The sequence below is a fragment of the Aspergillus melleus genome (assembly GCF_016097325.1).
Source record: "Aspergillus melleus strain CBS 546.65 chromosome Unknown contig2, whole genome shotgun sequence".
Classification (NCBI taxonomy): Eukaryota; Fungi; Ascomycota; class Eurotiomycetes; order Eurotiales; family Aspergillaceae; genus Aspergillus; species Aspergillus melleus.
Genome location: NW_025763371.1, coordinates 3,798,945 through 3,815,735, shown reverse-complemented (window position 1 = coordinate 3,815,735; position 16,791 = coordinate 3,798,945). Strand labels below are relative to the sequence as shown.

General features: G+C 43.8%; 2 protein-coding genes across 2 annotated transcripts; one reads left to right on the top strand and one right to left on the bottom strand.

Annotated features, from left to right (window-relative positions):
• Positions 1-9,838: 9,838 nt before the first annotated feature.
• Positions 9,839-10,277, top strand: LDX57_004120 (uncharacterized protein; the record flags this gene model as incomplete). Its single annotated transcript, XM_046085777.1, has 3 exons — positions 9,839-10,019; positions 10,086-10,180; positions 10,242-10,277. The coding sequence occupies 3 exons, from the start codon at positions 9,839-9,841 to the stop codon at positions 10,275-10,277; spliced, it is 312 nt and encodes a 103-aa protein (XP_045941740.1).
• Positions 10,278-14,049: 3,772 nt separating this feature from the next.
• Positions 14,050-16,053, bottom strand: LDX57_004119 (sugar porter family MFS transporter; the record flags this gene model as incomplete). Its single annotated transcript, XM_046085776.1, has 7 exons — positions 14,050-14,323; positions 14,385-14,477; positions 14,545-14,756; positions 14,807-14,956; positions 15,017-15,378; positions 15,438-15,895; positions 15,971-16,053. 7 exons carry the CDS (start codon positions 16,051-16,053, stop codon positions 14,050-14,052), a joined length of 1,632 nt encoding a protein of 543 aa, XP_045941739.1.
• Between the last annotated feature and the right edge of the window lie 738 nt (positions 16,054-16,791).

Here is a 16,791-nt window from a genome sequence, read left to right as displayed (position 1 = left end):
GACTGTTGTTAGAGTGTTCTTTCACGTGGGCATTTCTCAAGCCTCGACAACATTCCAACCATAACTCTTACGCCAACGCCGTTAGCGGCGGAAGCATCCCACGTAGTCCATGACAGCCCGATCTGTTTTCCTACTCTTATTGTCGATAAATGTCTTCACCGAGAGATGTGTAACGCAATCAAGCAAGGTTACAGAAAAGAGTAAGGAACCAATTACGAGCTAAGAAGGGTGGCTGGAGAATGCGGAGAAACTGGAAGCTTTCCCAATCATCCGGACCTTTCGGGCTTTGCGATTGGAAGGATTGCCATCTAGTTAGATGGCTTTAGCTGCCGTCGATTTTGTGTCTTCTTGTATTTTCGAGTCATGTATAGTAGTTCTGCCCATGCTTATATTCCTGCTACAATCGGATGAGGCGTTCGCATGGCTAGAAAAATTAGACTATCGAAACTTTGTAGTAAAATCGGCTGGGATGGCTGTCCATGATACGATTGGAACATGTTTAGATGATCTAGAAATTCAGGTGGAGCTCTTCCTAGATATGCACACATGGATACACGCAGGGCTGAAGGCGAATGCTTGGCAGATTGTATGACGTACTGAAAGGTACACCAAGAACCGTAGTCAGGCTAGAAGAGGTGGGATGAACACCGATTACTTGGCCTATCTACTGATTGGCAATTGATAACACCGAATGACGCTGCATATGAGGGTTTCTAGGAACTAAAACATAGGTCAGCTTCATAATGCGCAGGATTTGGCAAGGAAGCGGGGATAAGCTTAACTCCTCTCCGATACCGCACCTTATCACCTGACGACCGGCCCCACCTGACGAGCGTTTTCCGCCTCAGCGGCCATATAGAAATTGAAACCATACAACCACATACAATTCAAATTAGATAGAACTTTTTAAGCGGAGTAAAATAGATATAGAAATGAAGCTGTACAGGCCTTTTTTTAATCACGAAAGCGCTGTGGGAGACGGATTTGCCTACCTCTGCGATTAAGCGTTGGAGGTGCCTCATCAACGACCTCAACGCCTACAGGGGCGATATCAATCGATTTTTTCGCTTTTGAAGTGCTAGGGGGCCTATTCCTGCCTCGTTGAGCCGAATTGAAGTCCTTTTGAAGCTGTATATCAGCCTGCTTAGCGAGCTGATCATCCTGCTTTTTACGCGTCTTTTCCTCTGCTTCACGAAGCCGTATCTCCTTATTTAAAGCGCGAATTCGCTTATTCTCTTCAACTAAAAGCTTTTTTTCCTCTTTCTCCCGCTGCTTATGAAGCCTTTCCTCTTCTTTTGAAGCTTTAGCGAGCTGTATAGCTTTAGCTTTTTCTGTTTGAAGATCACGAGCTTGTTGGATCTTCTTAGGAGAGTAAAATACCGCGTAGCCATCCTTAGGAGCTTGTAATTCGAATAAAAGGGCTTTCCTCGCTGACGCTTCTTCTTCTCTTGAAGAAGCGCCTCTTCAAGGCCTTGGCAACGTAGTTTCAAGATAATATTCTCTGTAGAGAGAGCGTGCATCGTAGAATTCAGTTTTTTAGTCTTTTGATCGTATAAATCGGTGACAGCATTCTTAAGAAGCTTCTCAATCTTTCTCCAATCCTCTGCATCTAGTGCTGAGCGAGATGAGCCACTAGATGAAGGTCGACTATTATCATTTCGATTGAATTGTGATAAAACAATTTCAGGATTCAGAGGCCAAATACCGATCTGTTTCTATGAAGAATCGATATTTTTAGGCGATAAAGCCTTCTCCCATGACGGCCAAAAGAGATGGAAAAAGTCTTTTTTAGTGATATGACAAAGGCCTTGAGATTGAGCAAGGAATCGCTTTAATTCCGTATTGTATGCTGTAGAGAGAGGTCCGAAGATTCCAACGTCAAGCGGCTGCAGCGAATGCGTAGAATGAGGCGGATAGGTCATTAAAAGGATCTTATTCGCTTTGCAGTATTCGAAAAATTTCATATTGATGTGAAATCCGTGATTATCGAGAATAAGAAGTCTCCAACGTCTTCTTGTTTTCTTTTTTGTCTCACGATCAAATATATCTCGCAACCAAGCGTATTCTAGCTCATCATTTGTCCATCCGGAAGGTGAAGATGCAAAAAAGCAAATATGTAGATCAGGGTTAAAATCTTGAAGCCACGTATCTTGAAGCTTTGAAGAGACAGCTTGGTATATAAGCCCTGGGGATAGCGAGGTCCCATCTGCGCAAATACAGGCAATTGTAGTAATCCATTCGCGATTCTCATCTTGAAGTCGCTGCTTCAAGCCTTTTTCAAATGACTGCTTAGAGAAGATCCTCTTTGTCTTACTGAGCACTCCAAACATAAAGTCTTTCTCGTTCATATTGTAGATATCTTCCTGCCGAATGTCGTATTCTTGCATTTTGCGAGTCAAAAGTTCGAAATATAATGCGTATTTTCATGCTGAATCGGCCCTTTTTCGAGATGAATCAATTCCAGTAATATAGTGAGAAATAAGCTCATTGCTATATCGCTTCAAAAATCGGCCTGGCCACAGTTTTTCCGGTTGTTTTCCACTTATTTCATAAGCGAGATTTCGAAGCGTTTCAAATGAAATGTAAAGCCCTTTTTCGCTTAATCTATTGATATTAGAAATAAGCACTTTAGCTTGACGATCATTAAGAAGTTGTTGTTCTTCATATTGCTCATCTTTGGAATGCTGAATGCCGCGGAACCGTCTCGTTAAAGTTGTTCGATTAATATCATACTTTTTGGCAATAGAAGTAAAGTTAGGTTGTTCTTCAAGCTTCAGCGATTCTAGCTCTGCAATTGCCTCGTCAATTGGAGCCATATTGGTAGAGATATGGCTCTTTGAAGATGTTGAGAAAGTCGGTCAAACTCGAGATTTCGGTCGTCAGGTGGGGCCGCTCGTCAGGTGATAAGGTGCGGTAAGGAGGACTGCGATATCTTTCCCATGTAAGAATCAATCTAGCAAAGAGTGAAGGAGCTTAGCATGATTGGCATGGGTGTAAAAGAGCTTTTGCTGCGTCGGAGAACTAAAGTGCGGGGCCTCCTAAGAATTGATGCTCTGGATGAAAGTAGCTGGGGAGGAGATATTGTTGAGGAATTGGGGTTGGGTATGTCTTTATTCTGTTTCTGACTTCCACGGGACGCCAATACTGACTGACGATGCAACTTTGCAGCGCTGTCAATACGTGGACCCAAATGAGTAACACAAGCTCCTTCCTGAACCCCAGCGCCATCGGTGCCCTGGGCGACATATATGACCAAGGCATTCGCTCGGCAGGTGATTATCATATCTCGGTCGGGACTATTTCTGAACTCAAATTAACAAACGATTGAGGCTCTATGAGAATTGGGGCTGGGAACAAAAAATGGATAGCATGTCCGGTGTGACTTGGATATTCACTCCGACAATACAGATTCGCTTACCATGTATACCTGATGGCTTTTTATTGGCCACCATAGGATTTTGCATCAGTAGAACTGCGGCAATTGAGAGTGTAGATACGCCATACCTAACGTTTTCAACCACCGAGCCGCGCCTACCACCGAGCCGCGCCCTTTCCCTCAAAACTCCTACTTTCTTCATTTAACGCGTCTTTTCTTATCACCACAATTTAATATGCCTCTTTCTAAAAAATCGTGCATTCAGATGGCTATTTCAGTCTATCAGAAAGGCCAGATTAAATCAATTAAACGCGCTGTGGCCCTTTTCACTGTTTCTGAAAATATCCTACGCGATCGGCTTTATGAAGTTAAATCACAATTGGAAACACGCGTCAATAGCTATAAACTGACTGAATTTGAAGAGCAATTGCTTTTAAAGCGATTACTAAATGCAGATACATGAGGATTTCCAATTTGACCCGAATTTCTGCATAAAATAATCCAAGTACTGCTTTGCAATCGATTAAAAGACTCTACTGCAGTTATCGGAATTAACTGATCCTATAAATTCGTTAAACGTCATTTTGAGTTTCGTACGCAATATAATAAACGCATTATTTATCAATGTGCAAAACAGAAAGATTCAAAGGTTATAGACCTATGGTTTGAGATTGTATGAACGATTATTCAAAAACACAACATACATGAAAACGACATCTGGAATTTCAACAAAACTGACTTTGCAATGAAAGTCTGCTTTATTTCAAAAGTGATTATTGCAATTGAACGAAGCGAACGATCGTATAGAATCATTTAAAATAATCGTGAATGAATTACAATCATCGAAACAATCGGGTCAAAAAACGTACATTTATTGTTAGTCATTATATTGAAAACAAGCGTTCAACAGGCTGTCTGATTCCAAAAATCTAAACTGTTTCGCGACTGGTGAATTTTTATTAGTCAGAATGACTAAACAATTGATGAAATAACGTATTTCACAAGCGAACGTGACACACAAACGAACGTGACACCGCCAGCCAATTCCTGCCTATAGGGTAGATACTATAGCCTTTATCAACCAAACAATCAGATTTCTATCTAAAAATTAATTGGGAACTCGATTAGGACATTGCAATCGCTTATGTCCTAGATTATGACAATCGCTGCAGCGCGGTGGCGCTCGTACGCGCGGCTCAACTGCAGAAAGCGCTGGATCTATGGGAAGCGTATTTTGACCTTCATCAACTTCATTCTCGCGCTGAAATCGCTTTAGGCCTTCTCGAAGTGATGAACCCTTTTCTATAGCTAGCTGTCTAGTAGACTTGCTCCGTCTTTCGCTTTCTCATTCATTATTAGCACGATGTTTGCGTATTTCTTCCTTTGCAAGAAGAAGCTCATTAAGCGTCAATTCATGACCTTTAATGATCTTGTCCAATCGCGCTTCTACCAAAGATAAAGGACTATGGACGCGTTCCTTAAACAGTCTCTTTGCTGCAGAAGCTTGCTTTTCCAGCTGCCTAATTGTGTAGGGTGTTTTAGGCGCTGAATCAGTTGATCGACTGCCTGAAGAAATAGAGGTCTTTAGTTGAATATTCAACTTGCTTGCTAAGCACTCTATCTGGATTGAAAGGAATCAGGCCAATAGCTGCAAAACTGTTCTAAATAGACTTTGCTGTAAAAGCAAGATCACGGGCCGTTGCAAACATCTCTAAAAAATCAAACTTTGTAATATGCCTGACTCCTAGATTTGTCTTTTGCTTCACTAGATCGCCGTACGCGCCTTTTAGACCTCGAAAGCAGCCCACATCTAGAGACTGGAGATTGTTGAAAGAATGCGGAGACATGCAGATAGGAATAATATTATTCTCACTGCATAATTGATCGAATTGAGGCGAGAGATGGCTGCCATGGCCGTCCATAACTAAAAGGCGGTATTTCTCAATCGTACGGTGAATAGTCATAAGAATAAAGAAATATTCTAACCAGCGAAGGCCTATCTCATTAGAAGTCCATCCATTAGGACTAACTTCAAGCCTGGTATCCAGTGGAAGCTTTGGTTTTTCATACCAACCTTCTATATGAACCTTCCCTTTGAAGATAACACACGGAGGAAGCACTCAACCAGTAGAGTTAATACATTCAATCGAAGTAACCCATTTCCGATTGCCTGGCTATACAACACGCGCTTTGTCATAATAATCAGCTCTAGTAAGTACTCGAGCATTAGATATTAGGCCCATAGCGAAGCCAATCTCGTCGAAGTTGTAGATATCCTCCTGTGCGATCTCATGTTGCATTATAGTGATTTGTACGCGATCAAATCACTCTTTCATCATTTTAAAGTCTTCGCATTTAGCGCGTCGATAGTCATATCGTCGAAAAAAGCAGGATTTTATTTCAGAACGGCGTTTAATAAAGTTGGTAATCCAGTTCACTTCAACTGATTGAATAGATGTAGTACCGCAGCCAACAAGAAGAATATTAGCCATTTCTCGTGCATCTGATGACTTAGGAGGAGCTTCATGTCGATCTAGCGATAGAATCCATCGTACAAACGATTCTTCTTCATTTTGAGTCATTTTATGGTTGTTGGCGCGTATTTTTGAACGCGAAGTTCTTCCGCTAAGTCGACTACTGAGAGTTTCATGACAGATATGAAAAACACGCGCAGCTTCACGAATACTGCGAATTTCTTGATTTTTCAAAGCAGCAACAGCAAGTTTGATTCTGTCTTCCCGTTCTGCTAATTTTCTTGAATTTTGACGCGCTTTTGGAGGCATGGTTGATGATTGAATTAGGTGAGGTTTTCCAACGCGTCTAAGTTGCGGGCGGTGTCACGTTCGTTTGTGTGTCACGTTCGCTTGTGAAATACGTTAGACCTTCTTTGATTAAAAAATGTCTTTGAACCGCTTTTTAAATACTATATAATTGATACAAAATGCTTGCTTATTCTTGACAGCCATAATAATCATTTGATTGCTAAATTCAATGATTTTTATAAACAAAATGCAATAATATGTCTCTGCATGTTTGTTCACGTTTCACATCTTCTTCAACCACTTGATGTGAATGTTTTTGACCCGTTTAAAAAGGCGTACGGAAAGCTTCTTAAAAACCATATAACTGCTGATAACAATCACATTGATAAAGAAGACTTTTTATGACTATATCCGGATACACATAAACAAATCTTTACTGCAGTCAATATCTGCAGCAATTTTAGAAAAATAGAGCTTAAGTCGTTTGATCTAGAGCATGTTTTCTCTACATTTAGCTTTCAACTACATATATCTATACTATCACTAGTTGAAGATTCAATTTCCTCTGTTTTTCAAACTCCGCAAAATACTCGCCAATTAAATCAAAAGATTCAAAGCCTGCAAAACAGTCTTAATAGAAAACGACAGCTTTCTAACAATCCTATTGCGCATATTCAACATCTTGAAAAAGCAACGCAAATGGTGATGCAAACTACCCTTTTTTTACAACAAGAAATTAAAGCTGTACGCGCTGAAAATGGACGACAACGTCAAAAAAAAAACAAGAAAACATGCTGAGATAGATAATGACCGTTTTTTTAATATACAAAAAGATGAAAATCGCGTTCAGCAACTTGATACACAGTTTAATGAATAATCTACAAAATCTACTTTAATGTCTCATCGACGAGCTCCGCAGCGTTATAATAGATGTGGGACAGTCGGACATACAATTCGAAATTGCCTTAGTAAATGACTATAATGTCATATATTTAATTAGTTAGATTTAATGGCGTTGGTGGTTGAAAGCCCTAGGAAGTAGGAGTTTTGGTGGAAAGGGCGCGGCTCGGTGGTAGGCGCGGCTCGGTGGTTGAAAATGTTAAGTTTAACGTAAATCACAAGCGAGCTGCGAATCTGAGCGAGCCGCGAATTTGTATTCCCATACAAAATGGCACTTTTCAACTTGGAATATCTCAGCCATTTCTATGTCGCATAAAATATTATTTAAGATTAGGATTATATGAAACTATTTAATGATAATATACTAGATTTTAATCTATTCTTTAGACTAATTGTCCAGGTATTATAAATTACACTGTATTATAACACTCCTTATGTATTTAAGACTCCCATAGGTTTCTTTGTTACATAAAAAAATATTATACAGTTTACCTATATAATACTTCAGGTCTTCAATATATTTTATTAGAATAGAGGTATGGCTGAGATATTCCAAGTTGAAAAGTGCCATTTTGTATGGGAATACAAATTCGCGGCTCGCTCAGATTCGCAGCTCGCTTGTGATTTACGTTAACGTTTTCAACCACCGAGCGGTCTAAACCCCCGAGCGGTCCGTTTTCTTCCGCACCCCCATCTAAATCGACCTTTAAAACCACCAACGCTATTAGAATTGATTAATTAAAATACATGAAATAATAGCTATTTACTAGGGCAATTCCGAATTGTATGTCCGATTGTTCCACATCCACTACAGCGTTGCGGAGCTCGTCGATGAGGCGCCGGAGTAGATTCCGCAGACTGCTCATTAAGCTGCGTGTTAAGCTGCTGAACGCGATTTTCACCTTTTTGGACATTAAGAAGGCGGTCATTTCCTATTTCAGCACGTTTTCTTGCCTTTTTCTGGCGTTGTCGTCCATTTTCAGCACGTATAGCCCTAATTTCTTGCTCTAAAAGTAGCTGGGTTTGCATTGCCATTTGCGCCGCTTTCTCAAGATGTTGAATATGCGCAATAGGACTGCTAGAAAGCTGCCGCTTTCTATTAAGACTGTTTTGCAGGCTTCGAACCTTTCGATCTAGCTGGCGAGTATTCTGCGGAGTCTGAAAAGCAGAAGAAATTGAGCCTTCAACTAGTGGTGGTGTAGGCGTACATAATTGAAAGGTAAGCGTAGAGAGAACATGCTCTGAATTAAGCGGCTTAAGTCCTGTTCCTCTAAAACCGCTGCAGATATTAGATGAAGTAAAGACTTCCTTGTGTGCATTTGGATATAACGATAGAAAGTCTTCTTTATCAATATGATTGTTGCCGACTTTCATACGATGTTCAAGAAGCTTTCCGTACGCCCTCTTAAGCGGACTAAAGAACCCCACATCAAGCGGTTGAAGAAGATGCGAAGCATGGGCAGGCATGCAGAGACAGATTATTGCATACTGCTTGCAGAAATTATCAAATTCAGCAATTAGATGGCTGCTATGACCGTCAAGAATAAGTAACCGCTTAACATCAATCATATAGCGCTTAGAAAGCGGTTCAAAGACATTTTTCAATCAAAGAAGGCCTATTTCATCAGTCGTCCAGCCATTCTGACTAGTAGAAATCCACCAGTCGCGAGGAAGCTTAGATTTTTGGAATCAGGCAGCCTGTTGGACGCTTGCTTTCAATATAATAACTGGCGGTAGATATACACCTTTTGACCCGATTGTCTCGATAACTGTGACTCATTCACAATTGCTCTGAATAACTCTGCGCGGCCGCTCGTTTCGCTCAACTGCAGTAATCACTTTTGAAGTAAAGCAGAGTCCCATTGCAAAGTCAGTTTCGTTGAAGTTCCAGATATCGTCTTCATGTATGCCGTGTTCTTGAATAGTTGCTTGTACAGTCTCAAACCACGGTTTTATAATCTTTGGATCTTTCTGCTTTGCGCGCTGATAAGTAATACGTCTAGTATATCGCGTACGAAGTTCAGAATGATGCTTAACGAATTTATAAGATCAGTTGATTCCGAGGGCTGCAGACATGCCTTGTAGGCGATTATCAAACAATATCTGAGCTATTCCATGCAGAAATTCGGGCCGAATTGGGAATCCTCGCTTATCTGCATTTAGTAATTGCTTTAAAAGCAATTGCTCTTCGATTTCGGTCAGTTTGTGGCCATTAGCGCGTGTTTCCGATCGTGGTTTGATTCCATTAAGCCGTCGCAATAAAGTCGTTTTTGAAACACTAAATAGATCTGCCGTACGCGTTTTTGATCGAATTTTTTTGATTTAGAGGCAGATACTGCCATCTGAATTCGACTCTCCTTAGAAAGATGCATTTCCGATGATAGTGGTGGAAAAAAGACGCGTCGAAGTTGAAGTTCTGAATTAGATAGGGGGTGGTGGAGAAAACGGACCGCTCGGGGGTTTAGACCGCTCGGTGGTTGAAAACGTTATAAATGTTAAGTTATGTAATGTGAATACCATCACCCGATCCCCAAGAGGAATTTGTCGAAAAATAAGTCCAATTAGAATGTAACAACCCCAGATACACGAGAGGCTTGCACTGTGCGATAGCCAATAAATGGACATGGAGAACCGTTCAAGGAATGAAAAACACGCGATTAAGAATGTGCTCAAATATGCAATTGACAACATTACTCGCAGCACCCCTTACATTAGAGGCAATTTTACTATTTCAATGAGCCCAAAGCCCGCTACAATCGCAAGGCGTCACCATGCAAATAATTGCGCAACTCTTAGCAATATGAAGTCCTTCTTTGCTATTATTCTTCCCATTGTCTCGCTTGCCGTAGCTCAAGACCTGCCAACTTGTGCTGGAACCTTGAAATGCTGCGCCGGAGTGACACCCTACTCGGTCCTGCCCAACGAAATTCTCGCCGATTACGGTGTGGATGCTGAAGATGAGGGCAACATCTGTGGTAATAGTAAGTCTGACCTGAATGCAGCTCGATTCTATGCTTTGCAGTGACTGACCCGAGACTATTGTCTAGGCACTGCCGTCACAGAGGATTTCGATGTGGAGATCTGTGATGTCGTTGGGGATACAGTTCAGTGCTGCCTGCCATTTGTTCAAAGAGGAGAGCTCGTAAGTCTTTTATTCATGGCTGTTTGAGAATTACCATTATGCTGATTGATGTGAACTATAGCCCGAAGATTTGACATTCAACTGCCACGACGTTTAGGGCCGTGACGCTATGTGGCTGTCTTTGAGCCAAATCAGATAATGTTAATGAGCTCTAAATATTTTATCTAGGAGTGATATTGGATGGTTCAATCAGTGTAGCAGATGGAAATCCTCAAAAGTGCATGTAGAGGCAATATAGGAAATCAGGTCCGATACCTCTCTTGATCGATTAACCGGCTTTCATAGTACTTCTGAGAGAAATAGCTGTCATCGCAAGCCCAAGCCTAATCATTCGCCCTCGGTGTAAATACAAGATGCAATGGCCCAGTGCTCATCGTGAATGTGTCTTTCAGTTACCGCCAGTATTGTTTTGTCCTTGGACCCCTTGCCAGTGAAATACTATATTGGCTAAGGACCGAAGCCACGAGATGCCTTATTTGAGCCAATGCCATTTGTCTTTCAGGACACCCTAATGAGCCCGAGAAGAATGGCATGAACGAAGCTTTACCTGACTCAGTCACCAGGTCGGTGCTAGTTATCCAACGCTCAGGATCAAACTCGTTCGGCTGATTGAAGTTTCTCTCATCCCGGAAGACACTGTGAATGATGACCTGGACGTTAGTATTTCTGGGTATGAACGTGTGGCCGATGAGGAGACCCTCAGGGGGTGTGAAGCGTTGGAACACGCTTGGCGAGGGGAAAATGTAAATGAAGCGTTTCGTTGATAACAGCATCTAGATGTAGAAGTTTGGCTAGCAAGGCTGAGCCCATGAACCTCGGATTGCCAAATTAATTCAATATTTTTGTTGAATCTTAGTGGCCTGGTGTGGAAAGGACGCAAGGAAAAAGAACGGCCCCGTCATCGTGATTGTATTTGTATCACGAAATCATGTCTGGCCTGTTATTCATCGCCAGTCCCACCCGACATACCTGCCAGCCATGCAGATGATGGCTGCGTCACCGGTCAAGCGAAGTTTCCTTTTCTCGACCAAGACTTGGCTGTGGGGGTTATATTCGTGAAAGAACGAAAGAACATCAGCGACCTTTTGTAATCTCTGGAAATACAGTGTCAGTGGGCGAATTTGGAAAGGCTTAACGCGGCTCGAGCTTGCCTCAATTCTCCGTTGAAGATGGTGGCTAGTGAGATTAATGAAGGATTGGAATTTTCTTTTGATTGTTGGAACCATTCCCAAGAACCGAAATCAACTATGGTACATGGCCATAAGTACCGAAGAACTCAACGAATTGACGAGGAGTAGTGATGAATTCTGTGTGACCTTCTGACTCCAACATGCCAAGTGTTTCCTATACATGTATATCTTGGATTCAGCGACGGAGGGATTCCGCGTGATATTCAACTTTCTTCGCGAGAACACATACAAAGCATTTTAGTCAATTGCAAATTAGGTAAAGATCGCACAGGGGTCTTTATTGCCGTGATACTTCTCGTGTTTGGGGTCTCGGACACAGATATCATCGAGGACTTTCGCCAATCGGAGAAAGGTATAGCAAATCTTGTCTGGGTAAGGAAAGAGAAGATGAGGGAGTTCCTGTCGTCCCAGCGTGTATCCGCATACCCCAATGCGCTGGATATGCATTTCTCTGCGGTACCTGAGGCTATGCGCACATTTCTCATACGATTTAGGCATGTTCGGAGTATCGGGTTTACGCAAGAGGATATTACCACTATACAGAACAATCTCCTTTCAGATATATGAAAATCTATTGGTATATATAGGGTAGAGGACTCGACTGATGAATCAATCACCTTTTGGCATGTTGTCGAATGGATGCGTTAATGTAAGCGCATACTGAGTCTAGAGCTAACTTCCGCGCCTGTCTTCACCATTGACAGTTTATTTTGTAAGGCTTTTGAATGAGCTCTTGTGATATTCCATGTAACTAGAAGCAGCTAAAAATCACGAGATTCTATAGAACTAGAGCAGCAGTGTTGATGATAGTCAACTCAACAGAGATAGTTTTTAGAATGTGATGATCTTGCATAACCTATCCGTTAATACCTTCCAGCCCTTTTGTTTTCTATTTATTCAGATTGTATTGTGTGTGTTTATGCTCAACGGCGTGCAACGACATGTTACCCAAGTCAACCAGCAAAACGAGCAATGTATCCCCTTGATTTTTAGATATATCACAAAACATGGGTTCATTACACATCAACTCATCTTGAATCCAATGAATTTTATTAAAAACCCCGGCCGCCCTGCTTAAAGTGCCATCGGATCGCGCAAGCCATGGCCGCCCGGGACTAAACCCAAGGAGGAGGATCCGTCAGGTCGGCCTGCCTGTCCGGGCCTAGCGTGGTAGATTCGGGATCCCCCGCCCCGAATGCAACGCTAAGATGCCCCGAGTTCAGCCTGTTCAGCGCCCTCGTGCCACGAGGCAATTTCCTGTCCAATCCGCGTATACGAGATGCGCCTTGGCAAATTAACAGCCCCGTTAGTCAGTCGGATTGGGAAGGGCTAAAATGAAAGGACTGGAACCATGAGAGGTTTTCGTTTTCATATTTGCCTCTCATTTCAATGTTACCTTACAGTAGTTCCTCGTAGGGGATGGATGAATGACTCAATGAGTCATGAGGCCGTTAGGGTTTGCCATTGCTCCAGGCCTCGACTGGACCGGGGTGGCCTAGGTCGTTGGGGCGAAAATGAAAGATCGGTTTCCCCGTGGGCGCTCTTGATCGACTCCGCAATAATACGGACGAGCATGGTCATAACTTCCTGGGGTTCTTGGCGGGGCTCGCTAAATTTTCTCGCCTATGACCCAATGACTGATTGTTTAATATTGCGCGAATTTACACTAGATTGTGTCTTCGGGGGAACTGGTCCTGACGGAAGAGATTCAAAGCAATCGAAATGGGCATGAATGCTGTCGTATTGTGCACTGCTCAGATGCAAACCTCGGCGCTTGGGGCTCAAAAAAAGGAGCTATTTCATTCTACGGACCCAGTCACATATGCAAGACTAAGTCAGGTGTCATTAGAACGTGGGCGGGGCTATATAGACATAGAATGATCAATTACTCCTTACTCAGGCTTCTTTTCCACTTTGTGTTCTACGTATGTCGGTGCGCAATTCTTTTCCTTCTTCTACTTTCACTCTACGGAGTAAACGTAGGGAGTGCTGATCGGAAAAAAGGGAAGCAATAGGAAAAGTGAAACATTCTACGTTTGTTATGCATGTGTAGCTTTCCGTCTCTAGCGAATGAAAAAGAAAAGGCTTGAAAAGGGTCGGGAGCGGACTGACGCCCCAAAGTCTTTTCTTTCATCGGCGCGCTCCCTGTGCCGACGTGGCTGCGCCAGGGAATCGAATCCTTCCAAAGCGTCGCGTCGCGTCGCACAGAACGGGCTTGTTGAAAATCGAACTTCTTGGCGTAAGATTTGCTGGAGGGGGTTTGACTTGACTGGTGGATTAATTCTAGCTGTTTGCGGTGTATGTCGTGCGTAGAAGTTTTGTTGGTCTGATTCTCTTTTGTTCATGTGAAACATAGCCAAGGAAATGGAACTGGAAGATCTACTCTCCAACAACACAGATATCTCAAAAGACATTGAAAGAGCACCCTCTAATAAAACCAAGTCAATTCATCAAGCCTTGTTCTACCGGGAATCACTAAGCACAAAACAGGAGCAGAAAGGGCAAGATTATGCACATGATCGAAAAGAAGAAATTATAACAACCCCTTTATCATTTCACAGAAATCAAATCACACTTGCTCGCAAACGATGCGTTGCGCGCAGGGTATAGATGCGATTTGATACAAGTCAACTTTAACACCATCTTTGTCTTCACATCTCTGCTCTGGGACTTCGACCATCAACCCTTCACTTCGTTTACTTCGGGGACGCTCTCATCGCTGTCCATCTTTTGTCCAGCAACGTGCACCGAAGTGCTGGTGCGTCGGAGCGCCTCTTCGAGGTATTCGGGCTTGAGTTGACCGTGTTTGTCGTAGCGGAAGGGCTCTTTGATGGAGATGGGCGCGGCGTCGAATATGCTAGTTGATTTCTTGAAAATGTTGTCCATTTCCTCAAGGGACCGGTAGCGGGTTTCGGGGAAGAAGAAGTACACGAAGGGGAACATGAACGCGTTGCTGTTGGTTGAATTGTTAGTTAGGAGACCGGAGTTCAAGTAAGTAGGGTTGGGGTGCTCACATGACAGCGAAGATGATGTAGGTCTTGTAGCCGATACTGTCGAATGCGACAGGTGTGATCATCACGACCATGAAGTTGAAGATCCAGTTAGCACTATGAAAGCGTTAGTTCTGTCATACTTGAAAAACCTTGTGAGTATATTTATTTAGAGGTAGTATACCTGGTCGACAGCGCGTTGGTCGGCGCACGGATACGTAGGGGCACAATCTCAGCTGGGTACAACCAGGTCATTCCGAGCCATCCAATCGCGAAGAATGTGTTGAAGACGAAGAGGAACACAGCTTGTCCGATACCAGCTTGGGTGTCGCCCAGATGGGTCAATCGATAGTTGGTACCGGCAAGGACAGCCATGGAGATGGACATGCCAGCAGCCTAATTAAACGTTAGCTTCAATACATCAAGAAGGCAGGAATATGACGTACTCCGAAAAGCATTAGCGGGCGACGCCCGACCTTCTCAATGATGAAGATTGGAATAAACGCTGCCGCGAGGTACTCGGTACCGTTGCATGCGGCCAGAAGCTTCGGTTGCTGGCCCTTGCCGAGACCAATATCCTTGTATAGTTGAGGAGCCTGTGTTGAGCGATATATTAGCAAGGGACCCGCGAGGAAGGTATCAATTGGATAGCTCACATAGTAGGTGATCAGATTAATTCCGGAAATCTGTTGGAACATCTGGTTGATATAAGCCAATGCGACGCGATGGAATTCGCGGTACTCGCTCATATCGAACAGACTGCGGTATGAGCCCTTGGACATCTCCTTGACCGTAGCCTGAATAGCGTGCAGCTCGTTCAGGATGTAAGGGTCATCTCGAGGCTTCTCATTCAAGGCCTCCAAGATCTCCAGGGCCTCATCATTGCGGCCTTGCATGACAAGCCAACGGGGAGATTCGGGTAGATTGAGAATGGAGCAGAAGATGATGACCGCAAATATAATCTGGAAAGCGATAGGGAAACGCCAGGCAACCTCGTGGTCTCCGATGTGAGCGAAGCCTGCGCCATGGAAAGTCAGTAACTGCCATCGTAATTTGAAAAGGTCCAGCAAATCTCACCGTAGTTAATCCAGTAGCTCAGCGTAATACCCGCCGTGATGAGCATACCCTCAATCATGACCATTTTACCACGATCGTGAGCCTTGGAAGACTCGGACTGCCAGGTGGGTACAGTACTCGTATTCATGCCGTTTCCGATACCTGTGACAATTCGACCGACCACGAGATGTGGTAAATGATATGCTGTAGTCTGCAGTAAAGCCCCAGTCGCCATGGTCACACATCCCAGAAAGATAGTCCTGCGTCTGCCGAGCGGGTTGCCAATGAAGATAGTTATGATAGCACCGAGGAAACATCCTAGATTGTATGACGCGACTGCGATTCCCTGGGTTGAGCTGCGCTCCGACTTCACGGCATCACTGATGCCCGGCTCTCGGGTATCGATACTGGGGAAATATTTCACAAAAGCTGGCAGGTCAAGCAGACCACCCGTGACACCTTGATCATATCCGAAAAGCCTGCGGCGCAAATATTAGTTTGTTGCATTGCAGATAAGTTGGCATTACAAGTCCTGCGAGAATGGCGCGACGTACAGAAAATCAAGACTACCCAGGGAACTAATGGCCAAGTTAAGGGATCTGCCTCTCCAGCCGAAGAACTTGGGAATCCCAAACATGATGAACGAACACGGCGCAAAACGGCGTCGCTCAGAATCTTGAACCTGGAGAAAAAAAAATGGGGAAATGCGGGACAAATCCGGGGCAGTGATGACAAGCAGCTGGTTATATAGCGTCGCCATTTTTCTCTGCTTCCTTTCAGTCCTCGGGTTGATGAATAGGGTAACCCGAGCGCAGCAGGGTTCATACAGTGGTCAGGGGAGGGCCAAGATACGAGGGGAGACCCCCAGTCCCCAATACCATGCTTAGCGGGAGGTGGGGACTGGGGGAGGTTTGCTCGTGGCTTGCTGGTGACGATGTAACTGGACCAAAGGCGCCATTCCTGCCTGGATATTATCAACGAACCCAATCTGACGCCGTACCAAACACTTGGCGGAGCTACCGATTGGACTTGGCGGATTTGACATATTGATAAATTGATAATATGCGCGGCATCTTAGGGCTTGCTTACTCAGGAGAAGGCCCCCGGTCTAAAATCTGGGCAAAATCTGGGCAAAAGCTGGGCGGGAATCTGTGCACTGCCTCGGCCTCTGAGAGCCCGCTTGAGGTTGGCTCACGATCTTCTTGGCACCGCTTGGCAGAATGGCCTAACTGTGAAAAATCCCCCGATCTCTCGTTGCTGATGGCGCAAGGGCTTCCGGGCTACCCCGGGCGTGGCGCTATACATGACGGAGAAGGCGCTGCTTAGCTCTGGGGCCCCAAGTTTGGGGAGTGAGAATTGAAAAGGGGACAGAAAA